This window comes from Rhopilema esculentum, chromosome 13 (genome assembly GCF_057945365.1).
Source record: "Rhopilema esculentum isolate cy_ngs chromosome 13, ASM5794536v1, whole genome shotgun sequence".
Taxonomy (NCBI): domain Eukaryota; kingdom Metazoa; phylum Cnidaria; class Scyphozoa; order Rhizostomeae; family Rhizostomatidae; genus Rhopilema; species Rhopilema esculentum.
Genome location: NC_142827.1, coordinates 2,631,578 through 2,650,408, shown reverse-complemented (window position 1 = coordinate 2,650,408; position 18,831 = coordinate 2,631,578). Strand labels below are relative to the sequence as shown.

At 35.3% G+C, this 18,831-nt stretch overlaps 1 protein-coding gene across 2 annotated transcripts in view; it reads right to left on the bottom strand.

Annotated features, from left to right (window-relative positions):
• Positions 1-18,831, bottom strand: part of LOC135691955 (TATA element modulatory factor) — a 31,344-nt gene that overhangs the window by 6,514 nt on the left and 5,999 nt on the right. Inside the window, exons 1-17 of one of the 2 annotated variants that reach the window (XM_065209965.2) lie at positions 16,583-17,222; positions 12,522-13,825; positions 12,110-12,213; positions 11,313-11,430; positions 10,512-10,567; positions 9,389-9,465; positions 8,898-8,994; positions 8,287-8,372; positions 6,900-7,026; positions 6,324-6,375; positions 5,744-5,842; positions 5,234-5,326; positions 4,409-4,463; positions 3,882-3,983; positions 3,088-3,280; positions 2,771-2,840; positions 192-269 (exon numbers count right to left, since the gene is read on the bottom strand). In XM_065209965.2, the coding sequence (XP_065066037.2) occupies positions 192-269; positions 2,771-2,840; positions 3,088-3,280; positions 3,882-3,983; positions 4,409-4,463; positions 5,234-5,326; positions 5,744-5,842; positions 6,324-6,375; positions 6,900-7,026; positions 8,287-8,372; positions 8,898-8,994; positions 9,389-9,465; positions 10,512-10,567; positions 11,313-11,430; positions 12,110-12,213; positions 12,522-13,825; positions 16,583-16,799 (2,928 nt within the window). In that variant the 5' untranslated portion in view covers positions 16,800-17,222. Of the gene's footprint in view, positions 1-191; positions 270-2,770; positions 2,841-3,087; positions 3,281-3,881; positions 3,984-4,408; positions 4,464-5,233; positions 5,327-5,743; positions 5,843-6,323; positions 6,376-6,899; positions 7,027-8,286; positions 8,373-8,897; positions 8,995-9,388; positions 9,466-10,511; positions 10,568-11,312; positions 11,431-12,109; positions 12,214-12,521; positions 13,826-16,582; positions 17,223-18,831 lie in introns of those variants that run through there. The other variant, XM_089111988.1, reaches the window with a different exon arrangement.

Here is an 18,831-nt window from a genome sequence, read left to right as displayed (position 1 = left end):
GGGATGTAATTGAAAATTGTACATATTTCTTTGGAAGAAAGCTCAAAATTCTGGACTAAATCTATCTTAGTTCCTTAATGGTCGAGCTTCTTGTCCTACCTTTATCGCATAGATAAAATGCATGCTGGATTTTTCCCCTGGTAACAAATGTAAAAAACATAATAGGCTTGAAACTAATTAAAATAATATACCCTATATTCAGTTGACATTCGTGATAATTCAGTCTCGTGCTTCGCTCGTTCTGCATTCAGTTGATTTTCGATAAACATCTGGAATAGAGAATATGTGTTAATACAAGTAGATTCAACACGAGAGCAATCTTTTGCGTAAATAATGAGCCCATGGCCTAAAAAAGCACTCCTACAAACTTTGGATATTACATAGATCAAAAAACTTTTCAAAGCAACTTTTGTATATTCCTTAAAAAATGAAGTATAAAAATACTTTGTCAGAAAACCAATTAAATTCCATGGAAATCTGTAACGGTTGGCTTTAGTGTGTGATATATTTCGTAATATCTCAGTTGCATGTTATAGTCACATGTGCTGTTGAGTCCTGTTGTGTCAGTTAACGTCTTTCTAATGGCAATGTGTTTGTCTGTCAACATGTATTGTGACGTTCGTATTGTTCTCTTAATTACTTTCCGTCAATGTTCACTTTAGAGTTGGTCTTGCTGTTGAACGAATAAAGACAACATCAGAATAGAGTCTCTCTCGTGTTCTACTTATTCGGGGCTTAGGCCCATTGGCCTAGCCCCATCGTATCTTCACCATCCTAAGAAGAACCCGACTAACATAAAACGTTACATTTGGTGACAGAGAGGGATGGTGGTGAAGAGAGGAAAGGACGTCGGAAGCAGAGTAATAAGTTGTTTCACTCGCGGTGGTGAAGAGAGAGGTCTGTCTTTTGCTTCAAACTAACGATTTTTTCAATTTGGCTAATTACTAATTACCGTTGGGCTCAAGACCACTGTTGCTGACATCACTTATCGGAGAAAAGAATACGCAACAATGACATTCAAGAGAAATCAGACGACGCCATTATTTTTGTAAAATAGGAAGTGGGTGCTGGCCATGAAGGGTTGCAGCAGGAGGACGGAGGATCCTCCCGATTTGACATTTATTTTCAAAGATGCTGTTTTGAAGCTGGGAACACCAAGCGATGTTGTAGGCACTACCTTTGCTTGCTGTTTTATGCCTCCGGGCCTTAATGACTCTTTGGACCTTTTTATTTTTAGTCGTTTGTTTCTAGGGATGTTCATTTTAACGTATTTACTTTTTGTAGAGAGGGGATGATGTAACGGTTGGCTTTAGTGTGTGATATATTTCGTAATATCTCAGTTGCATGTTATAGTCACATGTGCTGTTGAGTCCTGTTGTGTCAGTTAACGTCTTTCTAATGGCAATGTGTTTGTCTGTCAACATGTATTGTGACCTTCGTATTGTTCTCTTAATTACTTTCCGTCAATGTTCACTTTAGAGTTGGTCTTGCTGTTGAACGAATAAAGACAACATCAGAATAGAGTCTCTCTCGTGTTCTACTTATTCGGGGCTTAGGCCCATTGGCCTAGCCCCATCGTATCTTCACCATCCTAAGAAGAACCCGACTAACATAAAACGTTACAATCAAAGATCTTTTGACGAAATGCAGATAGATTGTTTTATCAAAGGGTCTGTTTAATAAAATACTTTCCGGAGAGAAGACATGAGCGATGGACACGATCAGGGTGAGTAACCAGTGCCACTTGCTTCATCAACTGAGGTACCAGGTAATATATCAATTATATGCAATTAGCTAAATTGGTAAAATTTCATTCATTCATTTTATAATATTTACACAGGTTAAAGGCTCATACATATATGTTTTTCAACCTGACCTGTTTAAATGATTAAAATAAGCGCTAATAAATAGGTCATAATACTAATAACAAAAGAAATTTACCAACCAAACCTAATTTACAATATTTAATAATACTAAGGCTATAAAAAGTGAACGAAAAGATGAAATAAAAGTTGTCCCCGACTATAGTTGTTCTTTGAAGGTTTTCAGGGAGGGGGCCAATTTGGTAGCCCTTTCTAGACTGTTCCACAGTTTTGGACCGCGATAAGAAAAAGCCTTTTGGCCATTTATCGTTTTTAGCAGCGGTATCTTAAGATCAGTTTCTGATGAACGCAGAAACCGTTCTCTATCATCCGAACATTTTTCGAATAATTTTCTCAAGTAGTCTGGTGCAAGCAGATTTAGAGATTTGTAAGTTAGCGTGGCTGTCTCCTTTCTTACAATATTTCTGATGGTTAACCAGCCAAGATTCTGATTTATCAGAGCAGCAGACGCATCGTATGGGCTGCTAGTTACAATTCTGGCAGCTCTATTTTGGATTTTTTGCAACACGTCAAGCTTTGATTCATTACAGCAGCCCCAAACGGAACAACAGTAGCTCAAATGGGGCTCAACAATTCCTCTATACATTTTGTTGAGTATGTCAGATGGAAGATATTTCTTAGAATACTTAATAAGTCCAAGGGCTCGATTAGCCTTGGTCTTGATAGTATCGATATGCTTGTCCCAGTTGAGCAGTGAACAATCATGAACAGTGTCGCTGGCCGCAGATTCAAGTCGTGCCCCGATCGTTTCACTCTCTCATGTTCCCTACTCACATCCGGTTCTATACTCACAAATAATTTATAACGGTGAAAGCAACTGGCCGGCATCAATGCAAAAGAATTAACTTAAATATAAAATGATAACAAAACTGAACTAAGAAACAAACCTTTTCGTTTTGCAGCTCTTCCAAAGTCTTCCTAAAATTGTTACTGAAATCTTCATACTTTTTCTTTTCTCTGTAAGAAAATCATGTCTGAATTATTTCCTATCGATTTATTATGGCCGCGCATGATGGTCTGAAATATTACTGCCCATCACTCAACCATTGCAATGGTTTTCCATAATAAATGACTTCACCAAGGAGGAGCTGCATAGTTGGAAATATATTGCATGAGAGGGGGGGGGCTGTTTAGCATAAGAATTCACTACCGCAGGGTATTCATCATATCTCTAAAGAGTTAGGTCGTAGTTTGTACCTCTTACCTATTCAAATTCTCTTCTGTATTTTTTGAATCCTCAATTTTCTCCTGAAGATCTTCTGAAAGCTTTGCTTTTTCTTGGCGTAAAGTTTTCACTTGCATTTCCAAAGCATTTACACGTGACTTTATCTCCATTGCAAACTCGACTGCAGATCGCTCCTTCTCAGAGACAATTGCCAGCTGATTCTGAGCAGAGGCTGTGAAAACGAGTAGAAGAATTTCTTCATTTGCACAGATTATTGGCCTCCTTGCAAACAAGAAGAATTTCTCCAATTGAACAATGGACAGTTGTTCTTACGCTGAATAACAAGTAACTATAACTACAAATCAAACAGTTTACACTTGGTCTTATCCTGAAAAACCTACAGAAAAATATGATGTTTAAATAAGTAGTTATACCACATATTTAAGGAATACATTGCCACCAAGCAACTTTACAAGAGTTTCCAATGAAGTAAGAAAATAATATATCTTTAACAGTATCTAAGACTTATTGTCAACTATTTTAAACTCGATACAGACGTTACAGTTCATAGCTAGAATGGCTTCAAAATTTGTTGGGGATATGATACGATGTTTATGCATTTTTACGAGATTTTTCCCGTTTCCCGGTAAGTATAAGAGCAATTATAAAAATGAAAAAAATTGAACAATAAGAAAAGGTGCAGCCACTGGCACCGATTGGAGAGGGCTGAGACGACTTTAAAACATCACCTTTTACACTTTCAAACAGTCTGTTTGGAGCAAAAATTATGCATCACAACAATCAGCAGAGAATTTCAGATATTTCATTCTTACCCAGTCTCTCACTAAGGCTTTTCTCAATTTTCTCCCAATTAGCAGCCTGGTTATGATGGCTACTCTGAAGGTTTTCGATTTGACGTAAAAGTGGTCTTGAAGCTAAAATAAAATTTATTTGCAGTTCTCATCAAACCTTTGCAATATGATTGCATTTTGCCATCATGCCTTAGAGCCATTTTTAAAGATGTAAAATCTGTGTGGGGTTCGTAAGTTAATCCAAATATCAACCCGACAACCAAGAGACAATCCTGGACGATGAAAGATACTCTTTGCGAGACGACATGAAAAATCTGACAAACTTTTTGCTTAGGATATCCCAATATTTCATGCCATGTCATATTTAATGTCATATTAAACCCATTAAAAGTCAAAGAGACCATGGTTCATAAGAAATTCTTAATGCCATTCAATACGAAAGGGTGAAAAGTACACTAATAACAAAGACATTACACGACACAGCTTCCTACAAAAGACAGCCTGAATCAAGATGAAAATACGAACACTGAGGTTGATTAACGTGTTACCTGTAGCGATACTCTGGGAAAGCTCTTGGTTACGTAGTTCTGCTTCTTCTATTCTCTGCGAAAAATGGGTTAGCGAGTGAAATGACCAGAATATAACAAGCACTGGCACAGTAACGAGGAAAATACTTTTTAAAATACACAAACATCTTTTTGTCAGCTAGAACTCATCCTAAGAGACAAATGTAAGCAGGTCGCAAATTTACAAGACAAATGGTACTGTCATGTTAAAACAGGTTTTTCCTTCTAATTTTATCCTAATATTACCTCTAAGTCTAACGAAAATGCATCTGTATGTTATTCTACTAAAAAGCAAATAAACACAGGTTTTAAGGCAGTCACAAACAAACATAGGTTATAAAGGAGAATATTCAAAAAAAGATTCCATCAACAAAATCAAGGGTATTGAAATATTTAGGCATGAGAAAAAGATCAACAGTTTGTGTGAAACTTAATCATGGGTAAAACTGTTATTTACTAAGTTTGGAAGGAGAGCAGGAGCCTTTCAGCTTTGTCCTTTCATTAAAAGTTTCAAAAATTGACCAGTTTTCAGTTTTAAGAGTTTTGAAAGTGAAATTTCTTCAAATTATTTAAAATGCAACCAAGAGTCCGAGATTCTAAATAACATTAAGCGTAGACGAAGAATTTAAGAATTTGTATATGACTCTAATACGACAATATCAAAGAAAATTGAGCGGTTATCTATTAGATTAGTGCAGTGTTGTAGATTTCTGAAACGAAAGAGTTATTTCCATTGAATGAATTCAACTAACAAAAATAAATACACGGATTAAGAGAACACTATGAAAACGGTATTTCTCAATGTACCTGGTGAAGATCTTTTATTTCAAGCTGCAGATGATCTTCACGGCGGGCAGCCGCTTGTTCAGTTCTTGTAATTATCAATCGCAAACTTGCCATCTAAAATTGAACAACATATTTGGTAATCAGTACATGAAGCACTGCAGACATTTAGTGAGACCAAAGTACATCTTTAATTAGCATGATTTTATCGTTATTGTATATATTGTTATTATAAATGCAAAAACAGACATCAGAGTACCCGCAAACAAGGATTCTTAGCACTTTACTAGAAGGTTTAGTGAGAATTGGAAAGCTGAGCTAAGGCCAATACAAAGAAAAGTCAATCCAAAAGCGATATCAAGAAGCATCCAAACAACAAAATGGTCTCAAGTTGGATGTTTGTTAGAGGCATTAATTAGGGAGGGGTGTTTATTAGAGGTTGGTTGTAAACTGGAGGAAATGCGAACCCAAATGTGCTAACAAAACTGGTAGCTAAAAAGAGCTGCAGGTCATAGCCAGAGTCAAAGTACTTGCCTGATTTTGGTTCTCCTGTTTCTCTAAATTCGCTTCATTTTCGATTTCAATTATTTTCTTCTCTAGTTCCTCTTTGGAACTTTTTAACAAAGTTATTTCCTGTAAAGATGAAAAGAAAAGATACCACTCTCTTATTAAAAAGTTTGTATAAAAAAGCAGATATAAAATTAATTCAAAACTGGGTAAATAAATTTTTTACTTAGAATTTTCGATCAAAATTCTGATTTTTTAATCTGAAGAGTTTCATACAAAAGCTTAAGTATCTTTCTAAATGTCTGATCTTTTCAAATGTCTGCCATTTTAACATTTTTTATCAAAAACAATTTTTTAAAAAATGAGACCATGGTCATTTAAGACACACAATAATATGGAATATAAAGAAAACAGGCTTAAATTCAGTTTTATCAGATTTCGTTCAGCTAACATATCTCTATTTCTGTCCTTTTTCCCCTCTCTTTCGTTCAATTTTAAAAATATACAAAGTAGTCTCGTTTCAGTTTGTCACAACCCATATCTTAACCCAAGCGATACAAACGATAAACGATATCACACAAGCCTAAGATCAAAGTGAGAGGAATACCTCGATTTCTGATTCTCTGTTGGCTTTCTCTACACTCAATCTGTTGATCTCCCTGGAAAAGAAGTGAAGTGCAAAACTAGTTAATACAACATGATAAATCAAGCCATGATCAGGGTACAAAGTTGTGCTTTGATGGTGATCAGAGTTGATCACGGTTTACGTGATCATGATAGGTGATTAATTGGATGGGCGATTAGTGATCACTGAACCAATTACTTCTAGTTAATAGAAAACTTAACACACAACTGTCAAACATAAATCCTCTAAACAGCTGATCGATGAATATCAATAAACTCAGCAGTTATAGAAGACAGAAAAGCTGAACGGTATGTGATAATGGGTAACTTGTAGGTTTGAAATCTCAGTCATTTTAATCGATAGCGGCTTTGGTTTGCATTGAATTGATACGGAACTTAGAAAAGTCTAACCTTATTTACTAATAGTACACGATTGCCTATCGTTGAAGGATTTGCAATTTTCAATACATTTATTAAGGACTTTTCATATGCAAACCAAAGTATCATCGAAGAAATTAAAGTCTAGATAAAATTCGAGAATCTAAATCTCGAAACGTACAGATAACCAGAATCTAATGTAGTTTGCATTCCTTTCATTTTATCTTCTGCGTCATCTAGCTGATCTTTTAATTTTGAAATTTCATCTTCCTGTTGGTCTGTGATCATTTCCAACTTTTTCAGTTGATCTTAAAAGGAAAAGAAGAAACGTTTTAAGGTAACCGCTTTACGATATCGTCATGTCCTTCCCTAAAATTGTTGCAGTTATGTTTAAGTGTCTCGAAGAATATCTATCCTTATTGGCAACTTTTCTGTAATTTTCATATTCCACATACCACAGAAAAGTGACAAGAAATGCTATTTGTCATTATATAATCAAAACATAAGTCAATAATTGTCCTTTTTTCACAGCTAACCATTCCAATAAACATCCTGGAAAACAAATATCTTAGAATAATTGTCTAAACTTGCCAATCTTACAACGGAAGTAAAAAAAGACATATTTTCTTTCGACTGTCCCTTCTTTGTTTCGTATATTTATGAATTAGGGCAAAAAATGGCAAGCGACCAGAGAGCTTGGTTGCAGTGTTAAAGGTCATGCTTCAAGGTAGGATGCATGATTTGGAGGCTCGCCTCCTGCTCATCCATTAGCAAATGGGTACCCAGTAAAAAAAATTTGATGGAGGCTGAACGCAGCTGGAAAAGGAACTGGAAATTCTACACTAGTAATTCTACACTTGGCCTTCACTAGCAGCCACTTCCCTTCATCGTAGGTCATCAATGGGACCAACTTTAACTTAACTTTTAAAATGAATTCATCTTTACCGTCCTCTTAGCACTATGTTTCGCAGCAAAACTGCGATTTCCAGGTGATATAAGTACCTTGCACATAGATGATGTGACATTAATATATTTTTAGATTAACAAAACTTGTTTTCATTTGAAAACCTCTTGCGCATGACTTAAAACACCGGGTTATACTCTTTTGGCATAATTTTTCCGCATTTGGACAACGCTTAGCTTCCAAGCACAAACCATCCTAAGCTGTTCGCTTAAAAATCATTTTTCTTGTTGTCAAAGTTACTCACAGCACTTATCTCCGAAAGTGGTGAAAAACATCAGCTGGAAAATAACAGTTTTTTTCCCGGTAAAATTTCTCTCCTTAGCTTGAGCATATTCACACGTTCATAGGTAACATCCCTGGTTAAACAGCAGTCATTAGCATTAAACGTTTCCGGGAAATTGACTGCTTTGAAACCAACTTTCTGCTTTTTGCTTGCATAGGAAGCCAAATCATGCATGCACTGAGATGGTCATTGTACCAAATTAAACACAAAAACGGCTCAAGTTCTGCTTTAGAAGTTTATCTATACATTATTCTAAGATATAAATTTATGAGGAGGCAAGGATCAGCTACTAAGGCAATGAAACTACGTAGCAAAAGTTACCTTGTAAAGTCTTCTCTTGCTCAAGCTTGTCACTCAGCGTCTCTTTCAGACTTTTCAACTCCTTCTCCTTGTCCTCATTTTCTTTTCTAATGAATAAAAATGATTTTATATATATATATATATATTCGGTATAAAAACTTACAACAGCAAATTACCTAAAACAGTATGTACGAACTACTAAACTAAATTACAAGGACGGAACCCAAGGAGCAATATAACATGACTGCCCCCTGGAATATGACATGTATCTAAATATAACTAATAACACAACTATAATACTACATATACATAAACTAGATTATAATAAAACATACATAGTAAATACATACATACATAAAAATGATTAAGATACAACGAAACTCATCTTAATGATTAAAAACGAGTCTATTAAAGAGCGTGATCCTGCAATTAATTCAATAGCAATTTTGTACCTTTTCAGCCTAGATAATAACAGCTTTTCTAAAAATCTACAGCTTTTTCAACAGCTCTTAATTCCTTTATGAACTTTTTAGGGTTCCTTTGCGAAAGTTTTTTTATTGCACTCTCTTTATGTTTTATCTCTAAAAATCGTGAAGATTGATAAAAACAGAATTTCATAAAACATTACTCACTCAAATGCGTCAGCTTTCTTTTCCAATTCTTTTGCCTTCAGCTTCAATTTTTTGACAGCATTATTGCTTTTTAGCTCTCGCTTGGACAACGCTTCACCTTGAAAAATGAGATGAGCAATTTACAAGTACTAAAGTAGAGCTAGAAAAAACTTAAAAAACGCCTACCCATGTCGATACATTGCCGTACATTATTCTAACATTTCAATATCCTAATTTTTCAAGTAACAACAGTTCTTGATGAGCATCACAAAGCTCAAAAGCAGGCCAGGGTGACAGGAAACAAAGTTCATTTGAATAGCTTTTTATGTCCGAACCTAAGTGAATGCAAGAAACAGTCTAAATTGCTACTGAGTGACTATTTTTACAGACAATTGTATTAGCCATTCGAAAGGGCAAACTATTTTCTTGCAGTTTTTCATGCGATAAAAGTATTCATCCTTCTCAGGTATCCGTTCGACTTGCGGATCCATGATAAATACGACATACAGTACCTTCAGCCAAGAGACCAGCAATTTGTTCTTCCTTTTCTTCCAAAGCCACCCTGAAGTCGTGAATAAGCTGCTCTTGCCTTTTTGAAGAGAAAAAATATTAAAACTTCATGAAAATTTACAAACAATATTCAAAAAAGGTATATTGTTGACAAATATACGAGCCCACATGCCTCGGGCCTAATTTGCAGTTTACAAACAATTTACAAACAATATTAATAAAGGTATATTTTTGACAAATATACGAGCCTTCATGCCTCGGGCCTAATTCGCAGGATGCAGTATCCAGCGCAAAGATTGAAATGATGTGTGTCTACTAAAGTAGAGCAGCCTAGAAGGGTGTCCAAGAGCCCTAAAATTTTCTAAACATATTCAGAGACTACGTCTAATTTTATTCATTGACTCTTGTTGGCCAAAAATCAAAATCATAACTTCGCACATTAAAAGAATCTTGAAATGACAAACAGGATCAATATTTTCGACGGCTTTTTCAATTTTTTCAATTAGAATTAATACAGCTACACGCAATAACACGACAAGGAGGTTATGGTAAAATTTAAAAAAATTTACTTAAATAAACATCGATACGTTAATATATGTTACTAGACAAATTACAAGATGATACTTAAAGAGGTGATATCAAGCATATCTCTCCTTCAGTCAACAAGAAAACGGCCCAAAACAAGCAGTGACTGAGAGTAACAAAAACAACAAAAAACAAAGAAGATGAAATTTTCTATTCTTTGGAAGACTTTAAGGGTACTGATTAACCCACTAAGGTTTCTACTCTACCATTTTGATGAAATATATACCAATACAAGGCAGAATATATTGAGATTTCTGTAAGTTACTTTGCTTTCGGTCTTTGAACATTTCTTTTGAAAGAGGAATCGCCGAAGAAGCGCAAAAACTTAATTTGTTGGTTCTCAGGATCAACTCCAGCGGAACTTTTGGCAAGAGAATTTGCACAAAACAGCGAAACTTTGCAGTTGCCACTAAGAATAGCAAAGCCAGATAAATTTCACGTCAAATCATACAGTAACTTGGACAATATGTTCTTATCAAAACTAACCACTAAAAATCAAAGGTATATTGCTGGATTAAAATGATAAGCAGATTTTCTTACTCTTTTGTCAATCGTTCAGTTGTCTCTTCAAGCTCCTTTTGCAATTCGTTTCTTTCCTAGATTGCAAAGACATGTCTCCATCAAAAAGTAAGCTAAAATGTATCAGGTAAGTTCAATTTCTCGTTTTGAAAGATAATTGCAATGTAATACCTGTGGATAGCTTTGTTGCACCAGTCTCTTTTTAACTGTCATGATTATAACAAGATATTCAATTCACGTTCCTTATTATCTTGCCAATAAGGGTTTTATTTGGCCTATGGCAATTCTCTCTGTGGTTTAACAATAAAAAAGTACTCAAATGAAACTGATTATTTTTTTGTGATTGTCAGTGGCAAGCTATTCTTGGTTGAATAAAGTGTTTCAGGGACCTAAAACCAACTTGAACAAAAATTTTAATCAGATGCATAATGCTTGTGGTGTCCAAAAAAGCCAAATCGATATATACTTTTTAGTTATACATCAAGTGTACTCGGTCAAATGTTTAAACTATTCAAAATTAAGGAATAATTATTACATCCCTCAGCTATCACTATATAAAAGGATTTTCCGTACATCATAGAGAAAATAATTCTGCACTAACTTTTCTTACAAGGATGATAGCTATAAATTTAAAGTTATCTACCGAGCTTGAACCATGTATACAAGTTGCATGAGTGTCCTGCATAATAGAAGCTATGTCCCTGCTCCTGCTGGCTGTTCTTAAGACTGTTTCAGTGTATTCTTAGATCTCGAAGCAATAAGTAATAATCGCATTCTTTCTAGTATCAAGCAAATTATGTAAAAATTCACTGGACATTTTACCTTGGTTGTTTTATTCAGTTTTGTATTCAGTTCTCCAATCCTTTTAGAAAATTCATCCCTCATTTCCAATATCATTGAGTCATCCCCTTGTGTGGCCTGTTCGGCTTGCTCTAATTGGCTGGCAAAAACAAAAATTACAAAAAATTAAAACACTCTTCATAAAACTTGTTATGATATAGTAGCACCAATTCAATACCTACTAAAGATCTCAACTAGAGGAAATTTTGAATGATACTCAAAGTCTCTGGGCATAAATTCCCTACAGAACTTGAGATGGTCATAGTTTCATGCCAGAAGTGTGCTTTACGGCATTGTCAATTCTGGATATATAGAGGGTACAAAAAACCTAATAAAATTGTGAATATAAAAAAAATTATATGCAAAGTTTTCATGCTAATTGCGAAAGATCTTTCAACTTCTGATAATTCATACTGTGAAAGAATCTCACTAGGAATCTTAAATTGTATTGTCTAAAAGACCCTGGCAAGCAGACTGGAGGCTACAAAAGTTTTAACACTAGAGGCACCATCAAAATACATCATATTCTTGTATGTTGCCTCTAGTGCCTTACAAGTATTCTTGTATGAAAGGGTGCCTTAATAGCTAGTCTTTTTTAATGGTTCTAAGCATTGCTTCACAATCTGCCAAATAACAGTTTGATGCCTTATGGAAAAAGTGAAGTACATAGTGTCAACTGGCATAGCTATGGGCTTTTTTTGCATTGTTACTGACTAGCAACAGATCAGATGCTTTGAGAAAATATTATTCACTTTCTATGTGAAATATAAGGGACATACTTTTTCAATATTGATACAGTCTCTTGAAGATCAATGTTTTCCTTACTGAGAGTGACCATTTTTGATTCTCTTGCTTCCACAAGCTCCTTCAGTCTTTTCACTTCCTTCAAATACAAATCATTAACAGAATATTTAATGATGAAACACCATTAAGCCCAAGGAGGGCCTACACGAAAAACTTTTCACAAAAAAACAATGGCAAAAGGAAAAATAAGCTACTACTTGGCATTTACAACAGGTCTTAGCATCCATGAGCCCCAAGCTCTACATTTCTGACTAAGCCATTTCCAACAAACAATGCCAACAGTATTTTCAAAAATTCATATGCTGAAATATATCCAAACTTTAGAATTAGATTTCTCAGGTACACAGATTTCTTTTAATATTCTATAGAAATCGTTTTTTAGGTTACCTGCTGAAGGTAGGCAGTTTCTTCATTTGAGTCTGACTTTGGTTGGTCTTCTTTTCCATCATAAGCGCCAAGTTTGCTATCATGGTCCCCTTCCATTTCCTTTGTTTCAATACAATCTGGTTCACTTAAATCTTGCTTTGTGGCAACATCTTGTCTTAAAAAAATTTCTGCTTCTTCAGCCTGCTTCTTAGAAACGTCATTTGACTCTGCTGAATTACATGATGCAGAAACCGGGCTTAATAGCTTTGTGTTTTGATTCTCCTTCATTTGTATGCTGCTATTAGTCAACAGATTATCAATGTCAGGAGTTGCAGGCTTGTTGACATCAAGATCATCAAGTACAGTAAATTTGTCATCCTGACCTTCAGTTATGCTTTTAATGCTGTCTGTTTCATCTGTTGCAAATGCAATACTACTTACATTTGAATTTTCATTCTCTTCAGTAGAAACAGTATTGCCAGTGCCAAAGTCATCATTTTGTTCCAACACAGAGTCTGCAATGTTGATTCCTTGCTCCATTAAAGTAGAACATTCAGGGTTAATTATGTCATTCCTAGATTCATTGTCTGCCCCATCACTTTTCTCAATTTCCTGTTCACTTGAAGCTTCAATAACTGAATTACAGCCATCTTTAGAGTCATTTTCTCCACCATCATCTGATGCATTATCAAAATCTTTATCTAAATTCAGGGAATTCTGAGATAAATCACTTTTAACTACACCTGATTCTTCTAAATTAAATGTTGTTGACAGATCTTGCTTTAAGTCATCAGATACATCAATATCTGAATCTGAAGTTTTAAGATTTGGTTCTGTTGAAGGTTCTTGGGGCTTATTCAACTCCGTTTTGCTATCATCGGTTCTATCTGTGGTATTTTCTTTATTATTAGAATTTTGATCTTCTTTTGTGTATGTCAACATCTGCAAACCTTCAGTTGCATCCAAATCCCTAGAATCTTCATGCTTTTTATTATTTACATCACACAGTGTATCTTTACTTTTTATGCTTATAGCTGCTAAGTTGTCTTCATTCTTCATTGCTTCTTTAGAGTTTGGAGTATTTTCATTAGTCTTAGAATCATCAACAAACTGATCAGAGATGTTAACTGAATCAGATGTTTTTGTCTCATTGTCCTTGGTAGTCTGTAGACTCTTTAGCTTCACGCTTGGAGTTTTGTTTGCTTTTGGAGTTGACTGTTTGCTTCCTCCCAAAAAAGAAGCAAAAAATGGGTCATCTTCTTGGGTTTTTTCACTTGTTTGATCTTTACTGTCATACTTTTTAGATTTCCTTTCAACATTCAAATCTAGAAAATAAAGGGTAAAGTCTGATCAGTTGTTTAGCTCTTGATGCTTTCACATCCAATGTAATCATAGGAAAATGTAATATTATAAATTTTTACTTTCTCAAATCAGTATAATCTGAAATAAGTTATCAAAAAGCATTATTTACTAAAAGAAAGCATTACCTAATTCAGATTAAAGAGTAATAGAAGGAAGGTTCAATATACAGTGTTCCTCTGCAGAGGGAATAAATCTTTAATCCCTAGAATGATGAAATGGCTGACATGGAAAATAAAAGCTAAGTTGAGAATAACATGGGTTAGGAACACAGTTTTTGCAAAATGACTACAAGCAGTCTTTGTAATATGAGGCGTGCGATCGCACACGCACGCCTCCACACACGCGCAAATTGTCCAAGGTGTGCTAATTATCGCACGCGCAAAACAAAGAATTTGCCACAAAATTATTTTAAAATTGCTCAACTCAAAGTAACTCAAAGTCGCCAAGGTGTTGTTATAGTATTCCCATAAGGGATTTAACAACAGCGTCAAAACGATCGCTTAACAGTTAATACGACAAGATCGCTCAGTTGACCCAAGGGGGATTAATCTGCAATCAATATCTGGTGCTTACTGTCAAAACCCGGCAATTTTAATTTTCGATCCAAGAGATGTTTTCACTGTTCGATTGATTATTCTGTTCTTCGGTAATCATGGCGAAAAGAAACAAAGTGGAGCTGGCAACATTCATTGGTTGGGGAAAGAATGAATTTTTATCGGTTTCAAGTCGGAAAAGGATGATGCTACTTCGATGATGCTGATGGAGTATTTAGTACGATGAAGTGGTTTGATCAAAAGCAATGGAACGACAACAAGGATTACGGGTTCCCAGAGATAACTGCTTTGCAGCTATTTTCAAAAACCCCCCTCAGCGAGACGAAGTTTGATGTTTCGAAAGCTCTCAAGGAATGGAAGTCATTCAAAAAATACGTACAATATAATGCTTGTAGGATTGAAGCAAGAAAGCTGTGGAAAAATACGCTTTCTTACAGGGCAGACGAGTACCCCAACCTGTGCATTCTGGCAAAGATAATGGTTGCAATATCTGGCTCCAATTCATCGGTAGAGAGAGCATTCAGTATTCTCAGCATATTATTGTCAGATAATGTCATACAGGGTTATGGAGATGAGACTTCGCATCGCAGTCAATGACATTATATGGACTGACGATGAAAGGGAGAATATTTTGAAAAGGGCAACGGAGATCTATCTTTCGAAAAGCAGAAAGCGAAAGCTGGATAATTGCAACAGTTTATCGAAGAAACCGAAGCTAGATAAGGAGGAGGAAGCTGAAGAAAGCTCTGATGAAGAAGAAAGTGACGGTGACTGTACTTATTTTTAAATTATTTTAAACTTGTTTTTGTGCCCAAAGAAAGTGTGTTCATTTCGACGTTTGTGTCATTTCTCTACCCAATCCTTCTCATTTGATTGTTAGCTCAATTCCAAAGAAATACCGATCTAACGGTAAGATATTTTTTATGAATATCCGCTAAGATATTCACGGGTAATAGAATTTAGGTAATAGAGTAGGGTCTACGGGCAATATAATTTTTTTTCAATCCAGATTTCTTTAAGTGACTAATTAAATTTAACATCTTTAAAAAAGAGCAAGAACAGTTTCTCCGTCAATTACCTTGGTTTCCGTTCAGTTTATAACATAAAAGGTCTCCTTAAAGCAGCACCCAGTTCTTGACAACAGAGATGAGAAACAACCGATAAAAAGCGGTTCGCATCGCACGCCATCGCACGCGCAAAGTAACCAAGGCGTGCGAAATGCCGCACGCGGCCTATTTTCATATTACAAAGACTGTACAAGCAGTATAAAAATCTAATTTTGGCACGCTAATTACTTTGGTTGGTTCACATAATTAGGTTTCAAGTGGGTTATACCAATCAATGTGCACATATTTTGAATAAAAACATACCAAACAACTTGCAAACCTTTGTCAATTGTTATTACTAGGCTATATGACAGAGATATCAAACAATAATGATCCTCTTGGCTAATAAATCTTTGACACTTTCAAAAATGAAGAGCTAAAATCTTTGTCTCTAAATTCTTTAGGAATAACCTATTTACACCTTTTGCTGACCAACCTGTTTCTACCTCTTTTACCTTGATAAAAACTTCAATCAAATTAAAAGAATTCAGTATAAAATTTTGAATTGGATATTACATAATTTTTATTGAAAGATGGAGTTTTTTCTTTCAATTGATTTGCCACCAAAAGGCAAAAGGTGTCATGTGCAAATATTCTAAAAACAAAATATTGACAATCTTGTTTTGCATTCATTTTTCTACTATGATTTTATGACTTCTGTAACATGTAATAAGGAACTGATTAAATTCTAATTTTTATGTCATAGATAACTATTGGCTTTAAATGTTTGGTTTTGTAAATTTGCCATTTATGGTAAGACATTTTGAAAATCAATCACTAGATTAAAGATTCTTCTTAGATATTTGTTGGTTACAGCAACCTATAGGAAGAAGGCTTCTAGACCATCTTTATATAAAATGAAATATGGAAATCGTGGCTATATACTGTAATGAAATATGGAATTCAACATACTATAAATGAAATTAACACTTCTAGACAGGCACCCAAGCCACAATATTCCAAAAGTGTATGAAAATATTTCAAGATAGTATAATAAGGAATTCAAATTCATTCTTAGAGATGTAATGTCTTGTCTCGAAATTAAAACGAAGAAAGATACCTGGCAATGATTCGTTGGAGCTCTTTGATTTCGTTACCAAACTTTCTGAATAACTGCTCGACTTCGACAAGGCAGATAGTTTATCGCTTCGTTTTGGCTGCTTTCTTTCAGTTGTATCCTCATCTTTAATATCCAGAACTTTGTCGATAGACTTCTGTGCTTGTGAGATAGCGGACTTCGCCAAGTTTGAAAACCCGGACGTATTAAACCAACTCATAGCTGTAAGATATAGTATTCCCTTCTCTCGTTTGAATGGATATTCAAAGGGTAAGAGTATCTGTTATCAAAGTTTGCTCTGACTGCTTTAAATTCGGATCCAGAATAGACATAAGTGACAAAATCTAATCAATTCGGGGATGGTCCTGTTTTGTGATGGTGTTAGGCCATGTTTATGTATCTAGGCCAAAATAAATCGCGTTTAAACCCCACTCGATCGACATTGCAGTTCATCTGAGCACTTTATATACAGAAAAAAATGTATCCAGGTTACTTCAAGATGCTTATTCGATAAAAATTTCATTCGACAATCGATATTACTTCAAGGAGAACACCGGTAGCTCCGTCCATCAATCCATCCATTTTGTTGTTGGTTGTAGGAATGTAGTTGTTGCTGTCTCCACGTAGCAAGGTGACAAACGCTGCCTGCCAAAGTGTCCTCGTTCCATCGTTCTCCGTTGCTCTGTGCAATAAAATTATCGTGTGAAGTTTTTCATCATTAGCTCCTGATACCGTAAATCCTCGAATTTCCCCCCTCCTCGAAAAAGACAAATTATCAATAAGGCCCCCCCCCTCCGTATATGCCCCAGCTACTACCGTAAATCCTCGAATTGGCCCCCTCGATTTGTTGATTTTTGCCATCTGAAGTTGCCTTTGGCGTTGTATTGAATTACCACAAAAATTCATACTTTCGGTAAGAATTAATTAAATTTTCATAGAGAAATTCCTACTGAGATATACGAGGTCTTTCATTTATGTCTTCTTAATGTCTACTATAATTTTATAAGCCCCCTCGTATAAGCCCCCCCCCCCAACAACCCCTCACCCAAAAAAATTAAAAACAGATAAGCCCCCAAGAGGCTAATTTGATGATATACGGTGAATGATTTAGCTTCCAATCCTCGATCCCTAATTTCAAAGAACTTTCTCACCATTTTTATACACAACCTCCTACCATAGCAGCATTCGCTTCGGTCATCAGAACACTGATTAGAAATAATAAAAGCTTTGCTTCTTCATGGCCTTACGGTAAGACTCTGCATGAATTCTTCAAAACATTGCTCATGGTCCATACTTTCACTCTTACTTGATAGAAATCCTTCGTGTTATATGACAGTCTGGTATAATCTGGTATAGGTATAGTTTTAAGGGATTGGAAACTGATGGAAATTCCAGTTTTTAAAACTCAGTCTTTAACCTTCAGATACATTGCTACTGACTACCAAATAATGCATTTTTACCGAATCATAGCAAAATTTACCGGAGAACACAAAAAGTGGGGGTTGTCGCAACCCTACAACCCCCGGTAAATCCGTCCCTGATTGATGCACAAATATAATTCCATCAATTATCTCTCTAGCTTTTGGCATATAACGCCTGAATCTGTTTCATTAAAAATTTTTGCTTCATACTTGCGAAACTTGCCTTTCTGAAGCTTCACTTTAAAAATATCTAGTGCTCTTTGGTAGCAGCTCTCTTAGACTTTTAGACTTCAATTAATACAACCTGTCTATAACACGTTCCTTTCAGTGCAATTTAATCTTTGGCTTTAAAATCTTTATTCTGATTTCACACTGACATTCATCGCAGACATTTCTCAAACTCCAGCATTACTTGTTCGTCGTGGGGTTCTACAAGGTGGCTGCCTTAGCCCTCTAATATTTTATCTCTGTTTTAATTCTTTCATAAATTACACCAACACCGATATCGCCAACAGTCTGCTGAGGAAGCTGCTGCTGTTGCTAGTTTGGAACAGCTACTTCTACTTCAACTGTTTTTAGCTACTTCAACTGTTTTCACTTCCATATATCTTGGTCTCTTCTTTACTTCGAGATGGGCAACGGCCCTTATCAACCTTAACTTTTATCCTTATTCTCTGATATGTTGAAAAATTCGACAACTTCATCTTTATTCGTAATATCTAAAGTTTCCTGGCTGGTGGTCAAAAACCTTTATACCATCTGGTTTCTTTAATTAAATATGTACGTTGCGTGTGGTACTTCATCCAGAATAACGGTAATATAGTTAGAAAA